Source organism: Boleophthalmus pectinirostris, unplaced genomic scaffold (assembly GCF_026225935.1).
Source record: "Boleophthalmus pectinirostris isolate CB_2022bp ecotype Guang Dong unplaced genomic scaffold, ASM2622593v1 HiC_scaffold_7, whole genome shotgun sequence".
In the NCBI taxonomy this organism is placed as follows: Eukaryota; Metazoa; Chordata; class Actinopteri; order Gobiiformes; family Gobiidae; genus Boleophthalmus; species Boleophthalmus pectinirostris.
The window spans coordinates 4456365-4476267 of NW_026571473.1; the positions used below are offsets into that span (position 1 = coordinate 4456365).

At 39.8% G+C, this 19903-nt stretch overlaps 1 protein-coding gene across 1 annotated transcript in view; it reads left to right on the forward strand.

Annotated features, from left to right (window-relative positions):
* The first annotated feature begins 2781 nt into the window (after positions 1–2781).
* Positions 2782–19903, forward strand: part of cp (ceruloplasmin) — a 40573-nt gene continuing 23451 nt past the window's right edge. The window contains exons 1-5 of the mRNA XM_055164979.1: positions 2782–3048; positions 5573–5817; positions 14133–14345; positions 15936–16109; positions 18193–18284. Of these exons, the coding sequence (XP_055020954.1) occupies positions 2888–3048; positions 5573–5817; positions 14133–14345; positions 15936–16109; positions 18193–18284 (885 nt within the window). The 5' untranslated portion in view covers positions 2782–2887. The remainder of the gene's footprint in view (positions 3049–5572; positions 5818–14132; positions 14346–15935; positions 16110–18192; positions 18285–19903) is intronic.

Consider the following 19903-nt stretch of genomic DNA (forward strand, 5'->3'; position numbering starts at 1 on the left):
TTGGCTTCACAGCGGATACATGCAACCTGAGTGCAGAAAACACCACTGTGTGTGCAATTTACACATGGATCTAGGGTTAACATGCAGTTGCCACACTAGTGATATTGTCAGGACGCTCAAATAGTTTATCGCCATGTGATAAAATACATTCTGATGCTAAATGAAGGAAGTGGGATGAATTAGTGAGGGGGATACGTCTTAAATGTATGTGGCAATGACGAGAAGAAACGTCTCAAACTTCAGTAGCTGAACATCCACTCATACCTGATTGATACACCTATCCCCGCCCCCCGAGAGAGTCTTTAATCTGCTGAAATCCTCCAAGACACTGACAGGATACAGACAGAACAGCTGCTCTTTCTGCAGGAGACATGTGCAGTAGAGCACAGGGAGAGACGAGGGTGATGCGTCGAGGAAGATTCTAGTTAGATTGTGTTTTGAAGCGTTAGTTTGTGCTTCATACACACACCCTCCTTATGGAAAACACACAAAGAAATGCAGATGATGAAGCTTTTAAGTTAAAGGTGATTGATGTGGCTGCAGAAGAAGGAAACAGAGCTGCTGCATGCGAGCTCGACATCAGTAAGTCAGTAGTGAGATGTTGAACTGATGCAAAAAGATGAGAAAAAGTTTCAGAGGCGATAAAAGCACACGGCCCGAAATTGAAAACATTTTTGAAGACATGGACACCTGCGGCCTATATATGTATAAATTTAAAATTGTTAAAATTTTGTTGATGCAGCTTATATTCAGGTGCACTCTGTAGTCTGAAACATACAGTAAATGTTATTAAATTGTTAGGAATATATATATATATATATATATATATATATATATATATATATATATATATACAGCACTTCAGAATCACACTGATACAGGTCCAACCTTTATGTAAATTTGGCAGCTGAACACATTCTGTACTGTACAGCCACGGCACGGAGGAGATTGATTGACAATGGTCTACAGCCCTTTAACCAATCAGGACGCAGGGAGAGGAACACAATGCACGTTCATACACTGTAAAAAAAAAGCGAAACAGTGAAGTTGCGAAAGGTGAACCGTGTTATAGTGAGGGACGAGTGTATTAAGAATCCAAACATGATGTGCTCTTGTGTAATCTTGTACATGTCCAGGTTTAATCAGTATGATGTAACTCTTTTCCCGGACACACTGGAGTTTCCAGTCTCATATTTATTTAGAGTAAACTCACAGTGAACTCTGGACCCAAACTGAACAAAAATAAGTCCATTTACATTTTTTGACGCGTGGATGATCTCTCTTCTACTTTTTTGTTGCCTGTTTCTATGGAGATTGCTCTGCCTGGAATGTTATTCAATTACCTCTCCATGGAGAAAAGCTTTTGATGAACCCTCCACCAGAAAAATGTAATATTGCACCTTTATATTAAAATTATTATCTGTCAGATCACATCACACTGAAAACAAAATGAGAAAATTGTCCAAAGAATCAAATTCTTTTTTAAGTCATTTAAGATTTGATGCTGTTTCATTGAGTCATATAGTTTGATACGACCCTCCTGTTTCTGTATTATAAAGTTTCACTGTGGAACTTTTCTGACGTTTCCCTGGTGATGTTATTACTTTGCACAGGGTGTTCCACAGTATGAATATAAACATATATAATATGTCCCTGGAGACAAGCACATCAAGTTACAGGCCAGATCTGTGGAGTGGCCAGCCTGCTCTTCACAGATGAACAAAGTGTTGTTCAGTGGATTCTTACAGCAGTGAAACACTTGGAACTGAACACATGCAAGTACAAATGTTTAATGGTTCACTGTGGACACTGTTGGGAGAAGTTAGTTTAAAAAAGTAGTGTTTGCTCATTACTCACTACATATTTAACAAGTAATCCCTTACTTTACTTAGTTACCCTCTATGGGAAGTAACTTTTTACGTTACTTGTTACTTTGGTAACTTTTTGGTGATAAACTCCATCTAAGGCACGAGTCAGATAGTCAGCAAGGGAAAGTAGAAAAGAACTTTGTAGAGAGTTCAAGAGGACGTGAAACATTCAGAGGTAAATGGGTGTGGTTCGCTCAGTCTGCCCAGAGGATTCAACTCAGCGGTCAAAGGACGGGCGCTCGGTGGGATCATAACGTTTTACACCTAAGCAGTGACTGTGGAATGTTCAAGGCAAAACATTTCTATGGAAACAAGCAGACAGCAAACCCGTCGTTTGCATAGTAAAGTGACGTAGTGGACCTTTAAGCTTAGTGAAGACAATGTGGTGCAAGGTACATTGTGTAACTTTCCTGGTGGAGGGTTCGTCAAATGCTTGTTATTACTGTGGAATGTCTCACAGTATGACATTAAATCTTTCTAACTTCATAAAGACTAAACCAGACAAAGTTACAGGTCAGATCTGTGGAGAGGCGACCCCGCTCACAGTCAGAATCACAGTTTTTCTAGGTATTTCTGAGCTATAAAACCAACTACAATTGAATAAATGTAAGGTAGAGTTGTTTAATGTCATACTGTGGAACATTCCAGGCAGAGCAGTGACATCTCCATAGAAAGAAAGCAGGTTATTGAACTAAAAGTTACACAGTGCAGCTTTTCCGTGCTTTTCTGTAAACAGATTTTGATTTATATCTTTGTTCCGGAAAAGTTAAATAGATTTTTAATTCAGACCTGGGTGTAAAATGTTGAGTCCTTATGTAACTGTGGCTCTGATTCTTGTGTCTGATTGGCCCATTTGCTCAGCCGTCCAGTCAGTGCCCCTTTTGTCCTTATCGTCCCCTGTCTGCGAGCGGATCCATATAAAACCAATGTGGACTTGGGCTGCAGTGGACAGACCTCTGCACAGCTGTCCTCGCAACAGAAGTTTTTAAACATATATTTGTATTTATTTGGTGTTGAAAATGGCTTCTTTCAGTTTATGGTCTCTGCTGCTTCTCTCCTGTCTGTCCCTTCATGTGGCGGCCATCACCAGGACTTATTTTATCCGAATTGAAGAAATGATGTGGAATTATGCTCCCAGTGGAATGAACATGATCCAAAACAAGACAATAGCAGAAGATGAGTGAGTAAAATGTTGTTTTTCTATGGTTTTTCTAGTTGTATTTTAAATGATATTAAAGGCCCATATTACGCTGTCCCTAACCCTACCCCTTACGAAACAAAACACAACTCCAGGTCTGTTTTTAAGGAGGTAACATCATCATAACACAGCTTAAAGTAAATAAAATATTGTAGTAAAGTGAAGTCATGCAATAAGAAAAGATCATCACCTCAAAATGATCTCAATTCAACCTGTGACCTCTTGGTAAAGTGGCATTGGCCTATATCTCTCAGCAATTTCTTAGAGGGTTTGCTACCTGTTTGTCTCCATGGAGATGTTGGAGTGAATGTTCAGCAGAATGGCATTAAACTTCTCTATCTTCATGGACATAAGCAGACACCAGATCAGACAATAGGTCAGTTATAGGTCATGTTTTTCTCTGTATTTTTGGTGAATAAATACACCTGTGATTGAATAAATGTAAGGTAGATAGTTCAAAACAATAGGCCTAATATCTCCATGGAGACAAGCAGGTGGCAGACACAGACCCCCAAGCAGAACACTGATAAGTCGGGCTTTGACCTGAGGGTGATGGCCTGACTTGAACTATTTCCCTCCCATCAGAGCGGCCTATCAGAGAGATAATGTTTCATGATCACAAACAGACCCGCACTGTGTTTTTAACCTGCTAGCTTTAAAGGTAGCAACTTGAAAACCTCCGCTTCATGACATCACAAGGTGGAACAGAACATTTTGAGTTTGGAGCTGTAGTCAGAGTAATAAAGTGTTACTCAAATGTGTGAATGAAACAAAACACAACTCTAGCTCTATTTTTGAGGAGATAACAACATTATAACATGACTTAAATCTCACAAGAGTCCACTTTGCGTAATATAACAACATTAATATTCAGTTACATAATACTGATGAGGTTTTCGTTGGACTGAAGAGGTGATGTTTCTTCTCTGGCGCAGCAGGCCAAGGCCAAAAGTTTAGTTTCACTCATCAAACTGACGTTCCTTTGTTCAGCTGTGAAAACAAGTGTCCCTTTGGGGACAGCAAAAGTAACTCACAACAGTCAACATGGACTTAAAGTGGATTAAATAAGATGATACCATGATTAGTGAGAATTCTAATACTATCTGCTGTGCATTATATTTGTTTTACTAACAGCACAAGTTCCAGAGACAATCACTGTTATATGAATACTCTGAGCATCACCAAAGCAACGATAAACAAATGAACCACTGTTCAAGTAAAACAAACATCCACAGACAAAAGGTCATCAGATTTAAAAGTGAACTATTTCAGTAGGCGCACGGGACCATGGACTTTTGGTCCATAAGTTCAAATCTCCGACTGTGGCTCTTGCTTAATAATGTAAAAATGGGTAAAGTCCCAGCTTATGTAATAAAGAACACAGTTGTGTGTCTCAGGTTTGTATATTTCCCATTTTTACATTATTAGTAAGGGTCATAAATCAATTGCATGTTTTTAATAATTATTATTTTGGTTGTGTTTGTTGCACTGAAATAATGGAAATACATGCGTTCTTATGTGAGTGGGCTTGCATCTCCACAAACCTGACTCTTCCCTGGCCTGGAGGTGTTCTCCTTCTGCTTGTTTCTATGGAAATGTTGCTCCTTTGACTTTCATATTCCACACTATGGCATATAACATATCTATCTCTGTGCAGATGGCTTGATACGGTTTGATATTTAAGTCAACATTTCAAAATACAAGTTGTACATCTTGTTTTACTTTTTACATCTTGTTTTACTTTTTATTTCTGCTTAGGCTTACCCCACTAAACTTTGATAAAGAAACAAATCAGAAGGCAATAAGTGCCTTTCATATTAAAACAATAGCCTATTTAGGCCTGACCCCAGTGAATGAGCACAGAGTGGCACTGCACACACTTTAAAGGCCCAATATGACACTGTTTTCTGTTCTAATGTCGTTTCCTCATCACAAACAGACCTGGAGTTGTGTTTGTTTCATTCACACATGTTTAACACACAAACCTGCTCATTTAGACTGAATTCTTCTCTCAAACAGAAAACACTCTGTTCCACCTTATAATGTCATGTGGCAATACAGGAAGTGCTCCACTGTGTTTTTAAACTCCATACACCTTCACTAGAATCATTTGGATCATTTCAGAACTGGAATTGCCGATCTCAATTGAACTAAAGGCAAAGGAGCTGTTCACTTGACATCATAAGATTAGGGTGACCAGATTTTCAAAATCAAAAACTGGGACACTCCCGGTTTGTGGTGGTTGGTAATAATAAAAATGTGAATCCAGTGCATAATTAAGGAGAATTGTTCTGCACTCGGCCCATTCATAACTAACATGTGAGTCAGTATAGTCACATTTTCTTTGAAAAGGTTTATCATTACATATCTTGAAAGAAGAGAAAACATGCAGATGTTGAAATTTTTGAATAAATATTTAGTTTGGCCCAAGACTTAGTCCCAGGCCCTCTGTGAATTTGAGTTTGACACGCCTGGCCTACAATGTCTTTTGCATGTTTATTTTCAGGGAAGCCTCTGTGTTCCTGAAGCGCGGGCCTCAGACCATCGGCTCCATGTACAAAAAGGCTGTGTATAAACAGTACACGGACGCCCTCTACCGGACAGAGATCGCCAAACCTGAGTGGCAGGGCTTCCTGGGGCCCATGATCATGGCAGAGGAGGGGGACACCATCATGGTGCAGCTCCGTAACGCCGCGTCCAGACCGTACAGCATCCACCCGCACGGACTCAACTACACCAAAGGCAACGAGGGTGAGACGCTGGAACTGGCTTTCACATTACACTTAAAAGTTATTAAAGTTGATATAATATTAGATTGGAAAATGGTTAACTGGTTTGTAGTAGTTTTATTTCAAGGTGCAGGCTTCATTTTGCAGCAGTTACCTTTTTGTAGCTTGGAAAGTGTTAAAATATTTTGTGTGTACTGTGTAGCCAGAGGTGGGTAGAATTTGTACTTTTCAGAATACTATTTTTCCTACTTGAATAATATTGTATTGAAGTAACAGTACTCGTGTGTGATGTTGTGGTTCTTCGTTGCACTGTGGGTATAAGAGTATGTAGTTCTTGGTCTCTCTAACTTGACTCTGTGTACCGTTGACTGGCTCAGTATATATGCATTTAATATGTCAATAAAATAAAGAAATAAATATATTTGCAATGTAGTATGTATAAAAACACTGTTATTAAATTGTTACCTGCTAAATCTGAATGTCCAGCTCAGGTCTATTTGCCTACCTATAAAAGTCACCACACGCTACTGGTCTTGGGCTAATGAAAGTCACCCACACGAGGACATCTGATATTTCATATTGGAATTTTTAAATATATAGAGACAGATATGATTGTATACATTAAACAAGCAAGAACAAAGAAATCAAATGCAGTATAGCTTTATTATGGATGAAGCTGCTGGATCAAAGAACCACCAGAATACATAAAGTATGTAACTACAGTTCTATGAATCACAGATGCAAATTGCAAAGTGATTGCAAAATTACATATTATTTAAGTCATTCTTGTCAAAAACTCAGTTACACCAGAGGAACCTCATGTATTTTGCACGAGGCTGCTGGTTCAATGCCCTGGACCACACCAGTATAAGTCAGTTGGCACCTTCGCTATGGAAACAGGGTGAAGAGCAGATAGTGGCTTGGGCAGCTGTCAGGAAGAGAGAATGGCTTGCAGAACAATCATGGCTCAGAGGAGGAAGTCAATTTGTTCCGATCACTAACATAGAGTCTGTCTTGCCTGTTTGGCTGATTAGAACTGAATAAGTTGTTCCACAGCCCATTCAGTTCTCTTTCTTTTAAAAAGAAAATAAATAAAATGGAGGGACTGCAGACAGGCTTAATGGCCGAGCTTCTTGTGTGATTCACGCTCTGAGTCCAAGTCATCTTGAGCCTTGCATTTTGTGGGCTGTGGTAGTCTGGGCTGCCAACAGTTTGCTCTTTCTTCTCTCTTCTGACTGTGGTCTTCTCTGGACGTGGTGTGATGCTGCTCTTGTCTCCCATTGAAGCCGTTCTGTGGGCTTCTCTGGGAGCTTCGTCCAGGTGAATCAACTCTTGCCCTCTTCTGATTTATTTCTGAACTTCTGGAGGTGCCCATTCCAGCTGGGTTCTGACTCACCCACTTCTGGTTGATTAGTCTGATATCAGCCTCCTTCAGTGTCAGATTAAAAGAGCGATGTGGACTCTGATCTCTTTTCACTATACTAGCTCTTTCCCTCTGCTGATCTTCTCTCAGAACCCCAAATGAGCATGTTGCAGATGAGTTCCTCCTCACCACTTGCTCATTCACCAGTTCTGAACTGCTCCTTTCACTGCCAGATCTGAAGAATGGTGGGTAACATAGTTGCATTTATGTTGCCTCTTCATTGTCACTTCAGGACTGGAGGTGCGTGTTGGAGAGCTCTGTCTCACCCTCTTCTCACCAACCAGTGCTGATTTGGCCTGATCCTTTGTCAAATTTGGGGTTGGACCAGGAACATGGGTGGGAGTATGTTCCCTTTTCATTGCACAATGTCCAGGAGAGTTTGGTGTAAGCCTTTTCCCACCTACTTCAGATTTGGAGCTGTGTGTTTGAGAGTTCTGCCCCATCCTTTTCTCTCCAGCCAGTCTTGAATAGGCCTGATTCTTTGTCAAATTTGAAGACTGATGTGGAGCAAAACTGGGGGCAGGTTCCATTTTGATTTTACTGGGTCCAGAAGAATCATCTTTTGAACTCTTTGGCTCTTTTTCAGAACAATGAGGCCTGGCATCACTGGAAAGCTGTGGTGTAGCTGACGTCTTAGAGTTTAGTACGCGCTCTGTATGAAGAACATACTGACTGCTCTTAAAGGCCTCTAGGTGGCTCAGGCTGAAGAATTTATGCAGCAAAATGGTCCTGGGTGTTTTCCGGACTTTGGGATCTAGCTGAAGCATGCCTTTCAGCAAATCCACAAACACCTGTCTGAGTGTTCTGCCAGTGTATTTGGACCATGCTGGAACCGAAAAGGCTGGGTATGAAACAGCTGGTCCAAAGTTTGAAGTTTTATTCCCCTCTTATCCTGTGGAATGTGCCCAGTATCTTTCTGATACTTCTCAGGGGTCTTGAGCCTCCAGCGTGAACAGATGTAGCCTCTGCCAATAAAAATGTGGTTCCAGCTGACGATGTTACATTGGTCCACGTCCAGTTTCTTGAGCATGCTGAGGGCAGTATACTTGATCTTGGCACTTCTGATATGAGAACCCTGGTTCTTAATCATTTTGACAGCGACAGTTTTCTAGTCTTGCTGTCGAACACATTTAGCCACATTTCCAAATGTGCCATCCATTCTGTATTGTAACTGTACACAGGCTTGTCTCTCTGACCTGTAAGTTGGCCTGGTAGTGTCACCTGCTCCATGGCGATAAAATTAATGCCATTCTGGAAAACACAAGCAATAACATCTCCATGAGAATAAGCAAGTGATTCAAGATTAAAGTGAAAAAAAATCATCTTAAATTTTTTTTTTGGTTGTGTCATGGGCCCACACCAACCTCGGCCATGCACGCAGCACAACAGCACTGTGATGTCCATTATCCTGTAAACCCCGAATTGGATTACATTTACAGAATGTAACAATAATTCAAGTTAAGGGAAGATCTTACAATATACAAGTATTAGTAAACTATGTGACAACAGCTTTGTGCGGACAATATGAAATGATTTGAACATCTGTGTTTCTTGCAGCGCTCCTTAAAATATGATTTAGTTTTTCTCATTTTTGTGTCTGTCCTTTGAAAACATCAGATTTTATACATTATTTAAACTTCAAAGGACATCATTTATTGTACATCATATGTTCCAATGATAAATCTGATGTTACTTCCCAACAGTTGCTCTTTAAGTTTTCCCAAATGTTTTTACTCTTGAGTCATTTCTTGGACCACTTGTACTTCAACTTGAATACTATTATTTTGAGGTCATGTTACTTTTACTCAAATTTTTTGCTACTCTACTCTTGATGATCTCTGTAGCCTGTTATTTTGAGGAATAGGCAAGGCAAGTTTATTTGTATAGCACAATTTATACACAAAGTAATTCAAAGTGCTTTACAGAATAAGAAATATATTAAAATCACAAAACAAACAAATCAAAACATAAATTTACAAAAAATTACAAAGAGAGAGAGAGATATTAAATGAGAGAGAAGAGTGAAGAGCCAAACATCCGTTTAGAGTCTGGATTTAAACAGAGTCAGAGCAGAGTCTGTCTCACATGTTCAGACTGTTCCAGGTTTTAGCTGCATGAATCTGAAACACTGACTCCTGACTCTGGGCACCAGCAAGAGGCCGGTCACTGAGCTCCTCAGAATGCAGATGGTTCATATGGCTCTAACATGTCACAGATGGACTTTGGTGCTCGGCCATAGAGAAATTTGTACAAGCAGAGCCGCTTTAAATTCTCTAAGCCAAAGGAGGCAGGGCAGAGACCTGAGACCAGGATTTATGTGCTCGGACTTCCTGCTCTGAGTCAGGACCCGAGCTGCAGCGTTCTGGATGGACTGCAGCGTGTCACAGTGAGCAGACCTTTACAATCAACCTACTGGAGACAAACACATGGACAAGTCTAAACAAGTCTGCTTTAGACAGTTATACCTTTGAGTTTGGCTGGTTTTTAGATGGTAAAAAGCTGCAGATGTTATTGATCTGATGTGGCTGTTAAAGTCTGAGTCCATTATTACTCATACATTTATCAGGTTTACCAGGTCTAAACCAGGTCTAAACCAGGTCTAAACTAAACCAGGCCTAAACCAGGTCTAAACCAGGTCTAAACCAGGTCTAAACCAGGCCTAAACCAGGTCTAAACCAGGTCTATACCAGGTCTAAACCAGGTCTAAACCAGGCCTAAACCAGGACTAAACCAGGACTAAAACCAGGTCTAAACCAGGTCTAAACCAGGACTAAAACCAGGACTAAAACCAGGACTAAAACCAGGACTAAAACCAGGACTAAAGCAGGACTAAACTAATACAATATGACACTTAACAGTAGGATGAACATAATTGAAGTCAGCTGTGATCTCATATAAAAATCATTTCTCTATCAATAATATTTTTAATCTGGTCAAATAAAGACTGAACAAACATTAATTTTCAGGATCTGGTTTGTACATTTATGTAGTTTTAAAAAACATGACAATATCAAGTAATCCAAAGTATTCAGATTACGTTACTCACTTTAAGTAATTTAATGGATTGCATTACAAACTACATTTTGGTGTATGTAATCTGTAATCTGTAGGGGAATACATTTTAAAAGTGACCTTCCCAACACTGACAATAACTCGCCTGTACTGAGGGTACTCATATAGTAATCCAGTACTGTCCTGATTTCAAAACGTCTGTTTTCACCAACCCCCCATCTCCGATCACATTTGTACTTATGAGACAGTACATTTTATTTCACATGTGTGTTGTCTGTTCTATGTATGAATGCCAATCTTATATATAAATGGAAAGAATTAGTTTGGACACCACAGACTTAGACTTAACCCTTGTAAGGTCTTCGTTTTTTGTTACACAGGGAGTCCTGCTGGGTCTGGTGGACCCATTGCACTTTGGGGCTTTTACGTCATCATATTTAAACCTTTTTTTGTAAAAATTCTCAGCAGATGCTTAATTCATCTCATTTGGAAGTAGTATTAACAACTTGATGGTGAAACACCAAGTGTAAAAAGTGCACGAAAACACAGAAAAACACGGAAAACACTGGCAAGGATAAAAATCTCAAAGTAGGCATCTAAATTAGTTTCATCAAAAACCTTCCTCCCTTCCTCACTCCTTCCTTCTATATTGGTGCAGTCCACGATCATGTTATTGATCTGGTGTGGCATGAAAATATCAAAAGAAGACGTGATGTCATCTACATGTGTGACTGCCGAGCGTGTAGGCCCTGGCGCCTTCAGTATCATGTTGGCAGCCGTGTGAAGCCGAGTGTCTTGAAGTGGAACATCATTGAATTTTTCCATCTTTTCTCAATCATACATTGTCCCCTCCTATGTCTGGCTGCTCACCAGCTCACCTCTCATAAGTTGGTCCTTGGACCAGCTGCTGGCAGACTGGTCCTATGGCTGAGGTCTGCTTGTGTTTTGCTGGCTGCTCATGGTTGCTCCGGCTCCTGACTCTGTTGGCTGATCTTCACCCTCCTGTCCCCTTCCTCTTCAAACTCACTCTCTGACCGTGAATTTTCACAAATTTGATCTTCATTCTCAGAGACATCTTCTTCAGCTGCACCATAAAAACCCTCTGTCTCTTCTAGAATCAGTTCCATCACAGTCTGAACTGAGAACTTCTTCACCATCATGATCAGTTGTGATTGAGATTCTCACTGACAGATGTTTATGGGGACCCCGAGATTCATTCATTTATTCATTCAGACAGAGGGTGAGATGTGGGTGCAGATAGTGTTGGATGCACACAACACACACACACACACACACACACACACACACACACAACACACACACACACACACAACACACACACACACACACACACAACACACATACAAAACACACAACACACAACACACACACACATACAAAACACACACACACCACATACACACACACACACACATACACTACACACACACACACACACACACACACATACACAACACACACACACATACAAAACACACACACACACACATACACACACACACACACACACACAAACACACACACACACACACACACACAACACACACACATACACAAACACACACACACACACACATACACAACACACACACACACACATACACACACACACACACACAACACACACACACACACACACACACACACACACACACACATACAAAACACACACACACCACATACACAACACACAACACACACAAACACACACACACACACACACACACACACACACATACAAAACACACACACACCACATACACAACACACAACACATACAAAACACACACACACCACATACACAACACACACACACACACAAAACACACACACACACACACACACACACACACACACACACACACACACACATACACAACACACACACACACACACACACACATACAAAACACACACACACACACACACACATACACAACACACACACACACACACACATACAAACACACACACATACACACACATACACACACACACACACACACACACACATACAAAACACACACACACACACATATACAAAACACACACACACACATACAAAACACACACACACACACACACACACATACAAAACACACACACACACACACACACACAACACATACAAAACACACACACACACACACACACACACATACACACACACACACACACACACACACATACACACACACACACACACATACAAAACACACACACACACCACAACACACACATACACAACACACACACACACACACATACAACACACACACACACACACATACAAAACACACACACACACATACACAAACATACACACACACACACACACACACACACACACACACACACACATACACACACACACACACCACATACACAACACACACCACATACACAACACACACACACACACAACACACAACACACACACACACACACACACACACCACATACAACACACACACACACCACATACAAAACACACACACACAGGCCCAAAGAGGAGAACGGGGAAAGGAGGAGCTATGATTTTCATACTTTCAGTAGCTCCGGGTCCAGTGGACCCGAAGACCCTGTATGTAATATAAGTGTGAAGGGGGTGGAATCAAGGGGGGGTCAATACACTTTTTTTTCTGATTCATGTTCCTCACTCAAAATGAGCCAAGGCCCAATAATCTCAGGCTGAAAAAATAATTCTTTGTAGAATTTTTCTGAAGTTAAAAACTGAAAACGGGTCCCACAGACCCGAAGACCTTACAAGGGTTAAACTTAGACAAGCTTTATTGATCCACAAGTAGCTCACAATATAAGATAATAAAGAGTAAAACATATAAATGGTAATAATACATTCTAAATAAATGGCAAGAGACAGGTGTCAAATAAGAAATAATTATATGCATGTATGTGTCCAAGTCAAAATAAAATATAGAAAATAGTAATAAAAAAAATGTCTAATCTAATAAGTGAACACATTGAAAATACATAGAGTCAGTGTTGGGAAGTTTACTTTTAAAATGTATTCCCCTACAGATTACAGATTACATACCCCAAAATGTAGTTTATAACGTAATCCATAAAATTACTTAAAGTGAGTAACGTAATCTGAACACTTTGGATTACTTGATTTTCTGTAGAGACGCAAAGACTAAGATATCTTCACATAAGATGTTTTATCTGCTAAAAGACAATAAAAAAGCCCAGACTTTACTTTACTGTATTAAAAATATTATTGATAGAAGAGGAGGAGACACAGTCTGCACGGCATGGTTTAGTCCTGTTAAATCCTGTTTTAGTCCTGTTTTAGTCCTGCTTTAGTCCTGGTTTAGATCTAGTTTAGACCTGGTTTAGATCTAGTTTAGGCCTGATTTTAGCCCTGGTTTAGATCTAGTTACACCTGGTTTTAGTCCTAGTTTAGACCTGATTTAGATCTAGTTTAGACCTGGTTTTAGTCCTGGTTTAGATCTGGTTTAGATCTAGTTTAGACCTGGTTTTAGTCCTGGTTTAGATCTGGTTTAGATCTAGTTTAGACCTGGTTTTAGTCCTGGGTCAGTCCTGAATTAGTCCTGATTTAGATTTGGTTAAAAAAAAAAAAAAAAAAAAGGGATATAGTCCAAAATGTGAAAACAGGAAAATACCATGTAATCCTATTCATTTCAACAAAGTAACTGTAATCCAGTTACCACTCATTGAAACAGTAACTGTAACTGAATACAGTTACTCATAATTTGTACTCTGATTACATAACTGTGGTACAGTACATGTAATCTGTTACTCCTCAACACTGCATAGAGTGATATGGTTTTAAAAGCAAATCTAATTTACCTAATCTCTACTGTACTTCTAAACTTTGACTGGTCCTCTTCTTTGTCCAGGAGCATTCTACCCTGATGGGACAGAAGGACAGCTGAGGAGAGACGATGCAGTGCCCCCTGGTGGTACAGTGGTGTACGAGTGGACTCTGCCTGAGGCTCACAGCCCCACCAACGACGACTCCAACTGCCTGACGCGCTTCTACCACTCCCACACACACGCCCCCAGAGACATCGCCTCGGGGCTCGTCGGACCCCTCATCATCTGCAAGAGAGGTCTGGACTCAGAGATAAAGACGCACTAGGGAACTTTTCCGATGAGGGTCTGTCACCTGCTTGTTTTTTTTTTAAAGAAAGATGTTTTTGCATTGCCTACAATTTTATGTATGCTGGTACGGCATTAAGTGTTCCTATCACCATGGAGACAAGCTGGTAAAGTCACTAGGCCAAGTTACAAGTCAGATCCGTGGATATGCCTATTGCTTTTCTCCGTGGAGATGTTGTTGCTGTGTCTAGAATGTTTCACAGCAAAAAGTGCAGTGTTAAAATTGACTCTCACAGAATCAATTTTAACATTTTCTCAGGGTTTGTATGAGTCCAATCTGTTCTAGAGTTAATTTAACATTTTAGGAAATGTTAACTTAGTAAGACTGGCCCAAAGTTCCTGTTTAACCCTGAAATCAAGAGTTATATTCATGTTTTGAAAGTAAACAGATAACACTTTGTAGAGTTATCCTGATTTAGCTAAACAACACACAGAGTTAATCTAAAATGAAATTATGTACAAAACTGGTTCAAACTGGTCTTCTCTCACAGGAGTTTGAAGTGGTGGGTGGGAGGAGCCAAATTAACACTACGGCCCCATCCACACTAGTACGTATTCGAGTCATTTTTGTTGTGGATGCAGTGTTTGTCCACACTAATCTGATGGAACGATCTGGTGCCACCAGCTCCCACGAATTTATCTGAGTACAGATCTGATCCTGCACTGTGTGGACACCTGAAAACACTGATACACTGATGTAGGAGCTCGGGTTCGTGACATCAGTCATGTGACGCTGTTGCGGAAAACAGCTTAACAAACCAGAGACAAACGGGAAACAGTGGAGCTAAACTACTTTCACAGAACAGACTCACCATCAGCAGAACACCTCTCTGTCACAGAAAGAACACTCATATTCCACTGAGTTGTGTCCTTTAGTCTGACAGAAGCTGAACCGCATCAGCGCACAAGGAGCAAGCTGTTTTCTTGAGCTCTCAATTTATGCAAATGAGCCATGTGGTTTAAAGTTTTGTTTCTGTAAATGTAAACAAATATGCTCAAAGCTGTATGGATAGGGAAGACCTGTGGACACAGAAACGACATGTGGGGATGCAGATATGGTGATATGGTGATACGTTTCAGTGTAAATATAACCTAAGGGAAGTTAACTTCAGCCATATCAACTGTGGCAAATAACCACAACTCCAACCCCCATTTAATTTTTCAGATAGTTAAAATAACACTTTTTTTTTGTGTTAAAAACAACTCTGAAATATTTCACCCTGAAATTTTAACCCTCCAGTTTTTGTTGTATATGGCATTAAATCTTTCTGTCTTCATGGAGACCAAACCAGATCAAGTTACAGGTCAGATCTGTGGAGAGGCGACCCCGCTCACAGTCAGAATGTGTGGTTTTCTAATGATTTTTGGGGTTTAAGACCCCCTGTGATTTAATAAATGTAAAGTAGAGCTGTTTAATGTCATACTGTGGAACATTCCAGGCAGAGCAATGACATCTCCATAGAAACAAGCAGGTTACATAGTGCAGCTTTAACAAGGGAAAGGATAAATCTTAATGTATTTGTTTTGTCCCATCTCTGTAGGAACTCTGGATGTCCATGGAGACCGCACTGGGGACTACGTGTATTCTCTGCTCTTCATGGTGATGGACGAGAACTTGAGCTGGTACCTGGACGAGAACATCAAGACCTACATCACATATCCACAGAAGGGTCTGAAGGAGAATGAGGACTTCATCGAGAGCAACTTGATGCACGGTAAAAACAAGAGAGAAACTTCATCTATTACAGTATTCATTTTGGTTGTGTTAGCTGCATCATGTCCTTAGACTTAGATTTAGACAAACTTTATTGATCCACAAGAGAAGTTATTTGGACACAGTAGCTCACACATCATAATAAATATAATCTATAACTGTTAAAGGTGCATTGTGTAACTTTTCTGGTGGAGGGCCTGTCAAATGTTTTTCTTTATGGATGGATGCTGTGGATGCTGTGGTTGCTTTGTCTGGAATGTTTCACAGTATGGCATTACATCTTCCTATCATCACGGAGACCAAACCAGGCCAAGTTAGAGGTCAGATCTGTGGAGAGGTGACAATGGTCACAGTCAGAATGTCTGTTTTTCATATTTGAGCTATAAAACCACCTGTAATTGAATAAATGTAAAGCAGAAGTGTTTAATGTTATATTGTGGAACATTCCAGACAGAGCAATGACATCTCCATAGAAACACACCGGTTACATATTGCATCTTTGATTTGATTTGATTTGTTTTTATTTTGAGTTTGTGCCAAGAGAGAAACAATAATCATACACATACTACATATACATTGTAAACAACAGAAAAGCACATTTCTCAAAAAGGAGTGGAAAAAAGAAAAAATTATATCAACCAACCCCTGTTTATTACATCAGGGGTCTCCAACCTGTAGCTCGGGATCTTCCAGTAGCTCTCCACCCCTTTCCGAGTAGCTCGCCAAAGGATTTCTGAAATTCAGTTTATGTAATGTGCATCTAACTGTGCCCTGTCCAAAGCTTGCCATAGCTCTTCTACGTTTTCATTTTCTTGCGACCGCTATAATGAATAGCTCTCTGCCATTTTTGGTTGATGATTGTAGCTCGCCAGAGGAAAATGGTTGGAGACTTCTGCATTAGTTTCAAAAATGATGTGGCTGTACATGTGATGACAAAACTTTACAAATATTCACATATAATAAAATAAATGACATACAATTAAACAAAACTTTGGCGACAGGAGTGCTACGTGGATATACAAAAATGGTACAGAATTGTCCTTTTGGTGCTCTTTAGTGTAGGGACCAGTATCAAATACAAAGTAGGAAAAAAACTGAGAGTTTTTTCCTACTTTATAATTAAACTAATGTTAATGTACAAGTAGAAATAAAAATATGCTGGTAGTAATTCAATATATCTCAGCTGTATACAAGAGGTGGGTGACACTTGCATCTCCACAAACTCTTAAATGGTCAAATTTTTATATAGCGCTTTTCCACCTTCAAGGTTTTTAACAACAAGGAACCACTCAGTCATTCACAGACCAGTGTACACAGACATTGGGGGCAAAGTGGTTTAAGTGTCTTGCCCAAGGCCACAACGACAGCACTCATCTGAACTCTGCCAATCTGTGGGTCAACCAGCAATGTTCATATTGAGAGCAGGAATCGAACTGCCAACCTTCAGATCAGTGGGCAGTTGTCCTCCTCCTCCTTATGGTCTCAATATGGCATGAAATATTCCACAGTACTGCATAAAATGTATCTATCTCCATGGAGAACGTTCCTAAATGTGGGATCATGCAAGTGACGTGACATCTCAAGAAAGTTCCATACTGCACCTTTAAGAAGTTACTAATCCTGCTTATGCTTAAAGGTGCATTGCGTGACCCTCCACACATCTAGTTTCTCTATCTACTTGTCTCCATGGAGATGTTATTGCTTTGCCTGGAATGTTCCATGGTATGACTTTAAACATATCCGTCCAGCATTTATTCATTGCGGTGTTTCTATTGCTCAAAAATACAGTAATTCTTTCTGTGAATAGGGTCGACTCTCCACAGATCTGAACTGTAATGTAGCGTAGTGCTGTAACCTGTTTCCTGTCTCCCTCGTGATCGATAGGTTTAATCTATATTGTGGAACATTCCAGACAAAGCAATAACATCTCCATGAGACAAGTAGGCAGTGGACCTTCTACAAGAAAAAATGCGCAGTCCACCTTCAATAAACTGCGTGTTCATTATGATTGAGTCTCTGTGCATGCTTTAAAGTGTATTTATTATTGTAGTGTTACTCATTCTTCTAATATATTTGTGTTTCAGCGATTAACGGTTATGTGTATGGAAACTTACCCGGTCTGAGCATGTGCCAAGGGAACAAGATCTTCTGGCATCTGATGGCGCTGGGCAACGAGGTGAGGAAACCAAAGATCATACTGACTGTAGTGATCGTACTGAGGTAAACAAACTGACCTCTGGGAGTGGACACTTTGGAAAACAGTGGTTCTCAAACAGTGGTCGACCAGTATGGATTTTTAGGTGTGGATATTAGGGTGGGACGAGATACAATTTTCGCAATTTCTGAGACACGAGATTGGATCTACACTGCAAAAAACTAAATCTAGCCAAGTTAAGATGATTTGAATTAAGAAAGTTTTAGCATGATTTGAGTAACTATTACTTGACAAGTAAAATTATCTACCAATGGAACTACACTTTTTGTACTTAAAATATGAAAATACATCTTGCTACTCGGGATGTAACAATAACTGAAATGTCATGATATCGTATCGTCAGAGTTCTCACAATAATATCATGGACCATCACTATATATCGAATTACAAGTATCTTTGCTTAAATGAAGAGTTATGGTGCAGCAACAGTTAAAAAAGACAGAGAAAACTACACAGACCATGATCCTTTGCTCAAATTCAGTGCAGACTACATGAAGAAATAACAGTTCTAACACTTTTAAGTCTTAGTTTTTTGGATTAAGGAAAAAGTAGCATATTAACAGTTTTGTTTGCCTCTACAAAATATTGCAATAAATATCGTACCATGAGATGTATATCATGAAAATATCGTACAGAGAGATTTGGATATCGTTACATCCCTAATTGTGAGTCTCTCCACCATATTGTGAGCTTTTACACGATATCGCCATAAATATTGATATATATTATATATAAATATGACGATATCGTATCGTTACACCCCTACTTGCTACACTTAAAATAAGAAAAACTACTTTTGCACTCAAAATAACAAACAAAATCTAATGTTGCTTGCTTGAAGAAAAACACACTTCCATTGGTAGGTAATTTTATTTGTCAAGTTGAATCTACTCAAATAAAGTCAAAATGTTCTTAATTTAAGTCGTATTAATTTAGCTAGATATTGTTTTTTTTCCCAGTGTACAAGAACATGACAAGACAAGATTTTGACACTCTTTATAATAAATAAATTGTGCATTCCAGTTCCCACTTTTGGCCTCACCATTTTTGATTTATGTGAAAAATCCCTCAGTCATCCAGGTAGAATCCATGGCAGAGGAGAAAAATCAGTTTGTCGACTGGACAAAAAGTTAGTTTGGTTTGGTTTCGCAGCTCATCCAAGCTGCTTCTTCAGTTCTGGTGAGACGCTGGTGGACACTGACATCTATCTGTCTGCAGGGAGGAGCTAACTACACTGAAACTACTCTGAAACTAAAACACCTACTTGTTTACAGTTTCTGTTTGTTAGTTAGGCCTATTGAACAGTACTGAGTGTGGGATCATAATGGCATAACCATTCATGGCCATAATGGGCTTCCACACCTCTGGACCTGACCTGGGTACAGCTCTTGTTCTCTTGTTTGTTTTGATTTAGGTTTGAGGATAGAGTTGTAAATAGGAGATAGATGGTGTTTGAGTCCTCCATTTCTGTTTAGAGAAGGATTGTCTTAACAAAAATGGCTTCTTTCACTCTCCTCTTAAACCAAACTTTTCTCTGGCTAAGATCTGTACCTCACTGTCCTTTGAGTACAGCTGGGTAC